General features: G+C 75.7%; 1 protein-coding gene across 3 annotated transcripts in view; it reads left to right on the plus strand.

The window, feature by feature from the left end:
• Window positions 1–30: 30 nt before the first annotated feature.
• Window positions 31–226, plus strand: part of APP (amyloid beta (A4) precursor protein) — a 232634-nt gene continuing 232438 nt past the window's right edge. For all 3 annotated transcript variants that reach the window (XM_010585305.1, XM_010585306.1, XM_010585307.1), the window contains exon 1: window positions 31–184. In XM_010585305.1, coding sequence (XP_010583607.1) covers window positions 128–184 — 57 coding nt within the window. In that variant the 5' untranslated portion in view covers window positions 31–127. The remainder of the gene's footprint in view (window positions 185–226) is intronic.

The raw sequence follows: 226 nt of genomic DNA on the forward strand, positions 1-226 counted from the left end.
TGGTGCCGCCGCAGCTCAGTTGCTCTCCTCGGCAGCGGTGCGGCCCCGCGGATTTACAGCCGGACCCCGCCGCGTCTCGCCGGCCTCCCTCCTTCCCTTCCTCACTCCCCCCCTCCCGGCCGCCGCGATGCTGCCCCACTTAGCCCTCCTGCTGCTGGCCTCCGGCGCCGCTCGGGCTCTCGAGGTAAGCGGGTCAGGGGGCGGCCGGGCGGGGGCTTCCCCGCCA

The sequence above is a fragment of the Haliaeetus leucocephalus genome, unplaced genomic scaffold (assembly GCF_000737465.1).
Source record: "Haliaeetus leucocephalus isolate CR32 unplaced genomic scaffold, Haliaeetus_leucocephalus-4.0 Scaffold93, whole genome shotgun sequence".
Classification (NCBI taxonomy): Eukaryota; Metazoa; Chordata; class Aves; order Accipitriformes; family Accipitridae; genus Haliaeetus; species Haliaeetus leucocephalus.